Genomic DNA, 5,404 nt, shown 5'->3' on the forward strand with positions numbered 1-5,404 from the left:
CTGAGGAGGGGCCAGGCGGGGTGCAGGGGAGAAGGGAAAATGGGCGAACTCACAGCATTGGGAAAGCATCTGGAAAGCCCCCAGAAGGAGAGGGGTGGGAGGCGAAGTGGCCGCTCTGTGGGGACCACAGCATCACCAGTGCTGCCCCGGGGTCCTGCAGGGACCCGGCTCACAGCCGCCGAGTGTCTGCCTGGGGACGTGCAGCCTTCATCGAGGATGGCTGCGGTCTGCAGGGAACAAGCACAGTTCCCCTTGCCTGTTTCTTGCTTCTCTTTTCACCAGCCTTTTACTGCCTGAAAAACAAACTTTGAAACTCCAAGACCTCCTGGCCCAGCGATGGTTTTGCCTCTGTGCTCAGAGAAGGATAGAGCCCCTTGCCAACAGGACACTAACCTCTCTGCTTTGCTTTTGTTCCAGTATCGAACTGTTCTTGTCCCGGTGGTGAAGTCTCCTGGCTTTCCAAAGATCCCAGGGAAATCTCTCAGTTTTATTTACTTTGCACCTGATGATGAAAACCCTGCAATTCATCGGCCTGTGTTCCTCGAGCTGACGCCATCGCCTGAGATGACCTACCGGACCCTGCCCGGGACCAGCAACGAGATGAACGTCTTGGGAATCGTCATCTTCTCCGCAACGATAGGTACCCGGCTGAGAGCAGGGCTCTGTCCTGCGCCCTGACCCCGTTCTGAGGCTGTTGGGCAGCAGTTGCAGCCCAGGGCGGTAGCTGCTGTGGCCCCTGTGCTGTAAATTGAGGTCGAGATGCTAAGAGGGACGAGGTTATTTTAGCTCTACCTGCTCAAGCCCTGGGGAACTGGGCACCGTGTGGAGCCTGTACCAGCACCTTCGTCAGTACCGTCCGTAACGGAGCTCACAGAGGCGTTAGGCATGGAGGAGGCTGTTCTCTCCCCAGAATTCCCATATGAGTCTTCACAGCCCGAGAACGGGTCCTGAGGGTTTTCAAATCATAATGTAAACTGGAGAGTTATTTTTATAAAGTCTACTGAAGGGAGTTGTAACTTTTGCAGAGGCTCCCTGGAACACAGCTCATTACAAACAGTCCAAACCCTTCACGCTGGCAGTGTTCAAAATCCCTGAGCAGGCAGCGGGTGAAAGCTGGGTGAGGCTTAGTGGCTGTCACGAACGCGTGGACATTTATAACGGGTCTTTCTGAAGAACGTAAGAAAGCTTCCTGTGCTGAACAGCTTGCAATCCCACATGGACAAGGTGCTCAGCAGCAATTTCAGGAAAGAAGGAGCAGAGGTCGGATGGAGGGAACATGCGCAAGGGGTAGAGAGGAAGGTTTAAAGGGGGAAAGTCATGGGAAGGAGGAACCTGAAGGTGACTCAAAGCTTAAGACAGAAGAGCACTGGATGCACGGCTGAGAACAGGAGGAAGGGACAAATCAGGTGGGAAAAGAGTAGGAGGCAATGAGATGAGCATGAGGCAGGATTACACATAGATTAAGTGAGGGCGAGGAACTGGAATTTAGTGTCTAAGGAACCAAAAAGCCAATGAGAGGATTTGACGGGTGGAGGCAGTGTGGCCAGCACAGCACTGGAGCACAGCAGGCTGCTGTCAGAGCCGGGGGAGAGCGGCCGGTTTAAAGGCTACGACACAGCGAGTGCCTGGAGGAGATGGCCACAGCCAGACCAGGCAGGGACAGACCCACTCTGATCCCTCCAGACAAAGCAGACATCTGCCACGGGCTCCTGTCCCAACCACCAACCCCAGCTGAGACCACGCTCGATGAACCTGCCAAGCTCCTGCTCGCGGGACGCGTGCCCCCCTCCAGCCCGGCCAAACAAGCGAGGAGAAGCCGCTTGTGTCTTCTGAGATTACCACCCCACCCAGGGAGCGAGGATCGGTGCGGGGTTAGGATGTGGTGGGAGATCCCCTTAGCCAGCCCCAGCCACCCAGCTGCACTCAGAGGTTTTCCCCACGATGGATCAAAGCTTCATGAAGCCACAGAGCAGCAGAGCATCACCTGCACTGGGGACAGGTAGCTTGGAAAAGGGCATTTGTACATCCACAGGAAGCTTTAGCTGCGAGGAGAGGTTCATTAAGGGGGTTTGCCTGGCAGAAAGAGGAGGGGGACAGGGAAGGGCAGGGAACACAGCGCTGTGCCATGGGAGCGGGGATCAGCTCCTCCTTGCAGCAAGGCGGGAGAGGCCAGGTGGAAGCTCGTTGAGATCTCAGGAAAGGGTATTTGTGTCCAACACCAAAATTTGACAGTTTGTGGGACTGAGACCCTGTGGTGCCCGCTGGGTACCCGGAGTGTCTGTGCTGTGGATGGTGACCCCACACAGCTACCGCAGCTCCAGAGATCTCTTTGCTGACACCAAGCATCTCCAGTCATCTCTCTTGCTTTTGAAATCCAGAAACGGGCAGAGATCTAAAGTTAGGTGAAGTGAGCTGTCCCTTTGCCAGGGCCGTCCTTTCCAAATCACCTGTCTGTAGGACCTGAAGAGAAATGGATTTATTTCAAACCAGCTGGTACGGCCACCTGGATGAATATCCACAGAGCTGACATTTAAATACGTCAAGCCTTGTCTCATTTCCGAAAGCACTGGCAAAGATGACCCAGCCTCGTCTCTCTTCTGAGCAAGCCAAGAGATCCCACTCCCTGCCCAGGGTCTCCTGGAGTCCTGAAGACTAAAGAGGGATGAGAGCAGATCCTGACTATATTCTTCTTTTCCAGGCTAAAGCAGACACTCGTACAGTGCTGCCGAAGTAATTTTAGCTAATGGGACCACACAGAAAGTACAAGCACTGGGCAAATACTCAAAGATTCAAAGACTCAATGGGTACCTGGGAAACCTCCCCGCCAGTGGAAGCACTGGGATTCAGCACTGGCCAGTTTCTGTCCTGGCAGCCCAGAAAGCACCATAACCCCTCGAACTATTCCTGTCTTTCTGCTCTAGTATTCCTTCAACAGAAAATTAGGCTGGAATTAGGTTAATAACATCGGAAGAAAAACCAGAATTAAGACAGAAAGCTTAATGCCTAAGCAAGTCAGCTGGACCCTTCCTGATGTTATTGTACAGCCGCATGCGTTGTCACCACCACGGTACGGTCCGTCAGCCACCGACAAAGCCGTCTCCGTGGAATAGCTGGTTGGCAGCCAGCAGACCCATCCCATGAGGGAACTGAGAACCACCACCGCCCACGGGGATCAGGCAAATCCCAGCGCTGCTGAAGCTCATCCGAGTGGCAGACGGGGCGTGTGGCTCTTTTCACTCCAGAGCAAGGGCAGGGACGCAACATATCATCACCTCTTCAGCTATATATAACCCCACCGAGCTTTGTCCTTTAAAAAAATCAATTTTTGTTTCCAGAGCTCCATTATTCTTGTATTATCAAATAGCAAAAAGACACCTTATCCACCCTGAGAAGTCACTCTCCCAGTACTGAGCAGCAGTGAAGAGTTTATCAGTTACCTGTCCGAGGAATAGTCCAAATGCTGGATTTGGGTTTGGTGGGGTTTTTTTGAGAAAAGGCCAGACACTTGAATTTGCTTGGAGCCGAGAATTACAGTGACCCGTAAGAGCATGTGGAAATCTGTAGTAAGTCTGATTTGCTGTGAGTTTGCCCAGTGAAACCCGTCCTGTGACCGCCAGAAGCCATGACACACGCTGCTCCTACGGCACTATTAAGTAACATAAATCCATGTGCTTGGCTGCAGGACTTCTCCTGGGAAAAATGGGCGAGCGAGGAACTCCGCTGGTTAACGTGTGCCAGTGTCTGAATGAAGCAGTGATGAAAATTGTCTCAATGGCAGTCTGGTAAATCTGCTTTTGATTTTTTTCAGTTATTTTCTTACCTGCAATGTAATGGTAATGCCGGTCATATGTCTGCAAGTATCTATTTATTTTATCTATTTATTTATTTTTAAATCACTGGATTTATGTTTGTATGACTGTACCACATGGTACCAAAATCCGTAATGACTCTCATGCCATGCTTCAATTATTACTGCATCCTCATAAATATTTTTTTATGGTTATTCTTTGCAGGTACTTCCCCTTTGGCATTGTATTTCTCATCGCTGGAAAGATCCTGGAGATGGAAGATCCATCGGTTATAGGACAGAAGCTGGGACTATATGCCATTACAGTAGTGGCAGGGCTGGTCATCCACGGACTCGTTCTCTTACCTCTGCTTTTTGTGCTCATCACAAAGAAGAACCCCTTTGCTTTCATCCAGGGGATACTGCAAGCCTTGCTGATTGCCTTAGCTACATCCTCCAGGTAAGAAAACGTCCGAAATACGGCAATACAGCCGAGAAGGCGTCTGGTCTAGCCAAGGGAGACATGGCTGCGTGTACAGGCGAGCTGTGGGAAGACTGGTATAATTCGGACAGAGATGCTCCAGCACGATTTGACATGAGATCACTCCCACCATCAGTAGGAGGCGGGATGCCTGGCGTTGCGCTGGTCCTCAGGGGGAAAAGCCTCAGTGCATCCCTGACCTGGCCAGCTCGCGTTGCTCTCCTGCTCACCCTCTCCCGAGGTTTTCCCCAGGCAAAGCAGCGACGTTTGTGCATGTGTGTGCTGCTTTTAATTGCTGCGGCCAGTTTTCTTTCAAATAATTCAAAAGAGGACTGTTGTAGGTGTTCTGTAAAGCAGCGTGGGGTTATGGGCCTGGGTTTTAATAGAAATTTAACTGAAAACACCGAACATTTTACTGCAAGTCTTAAATCAACTCCTGTGTATCCCAAGCTCCTCCAAAGAAAAGTGTTGTCTACTTTGATAAGATTTTATCATTTTAGATGATATCTATTTTAATTGAAAAACATTCTTTGTTACAATGAAGAAAATGTACATTAGAAACTACTGTCCTTTCCAGAAGACATGCAAATCAAAACATTTTATTAGAAAACATGTGACTAGGCAAAGACTTTTTCTGGCCTTCCCAATATTGATTCTTCACATAATCCCGATAAAACCACCTAGGATTGTGCCTCCCTCCCCCAGCGCCCAGTGCTGCTGGTCTCTTCTGCTCCTCTTAGCTACCTGATCTCCTGAACCGGGGTCTCCAGCTCTGTCTCCGTCAGGCTTTCTCCTTCCTCTCTGCTCTACAGCCAGCTAAGCGTGCTGCAGAGCTGTCACGCAGAGGACGGTGGCAGCGCCCTGCTCCTTGTCCCAGCCCATGGTCTGTGCCAGGGGCTCGGAGCCATTGCGCTCTGCACCGCATCCAGCTGCTTCAGAAAAGGAGCCCCTGCCTCCATGAGCCTGTCGCAATCCCATCGACTTCTTTTCACAGAATCCCAGAACGGTTTGGGTGGGAAGGACCTTAAAGCCCACCCAGTGCCACCCGCTGCCATGGGCAGGGACCCCTCCCACTAGCCCAGGTTGCCCAAAGCCTCATCCAGCCTGGCCTTGAACCTCTCCAGGGATGAGGCATC

The 5,404-nt window shown here is 51.4% G+C and overlaps 1 protein-coding gene across 1 annotated transcript in view; it reads left to right on the forward strand.

The window, feature by feature from the left end:
- Positions 1-417: 417 nt before the first annotated feature.
- LOC104466213 (excitatory amino acid transporter 5-like) overlaps positions 418-5,404 on the forward strand; it is a gene marked incomplete at both ends in the record, with an annotated part of 9,391 nt that continues 4,404 nt past the window's right edge. The window contains 3 exons of the mRNA XM_010079561.1: positions 418-640; positions 3,683-3,782; positions 4,014-4,247. Coding sequence (XP_010077863.1) covers positions 418-640; positions 3,683-3,782; positions 4,014-4,247 — 557 coding nt within the window. The remainder of the gene's footprint in view (positions 641-3,682; positions 3,783-4,013; positions 4,248-5,404) is intronic.

The sequence above is a fragment of the Pterocles gutturalis genome, unplaced genomic scaffold (assembly GCF_000699245.1).
Source record: "Pterocles gutturalis isolate BGI_N339 unplaced genomic scaffold, ASM69924v1 scaffold11309, whole genome shotgun sequence".
NCBI lineage: Eukaryota > Metazoa > Chordata > Aves > Pterocliformes > Pteroclidae > Pterocles > Pterocles gutturalis.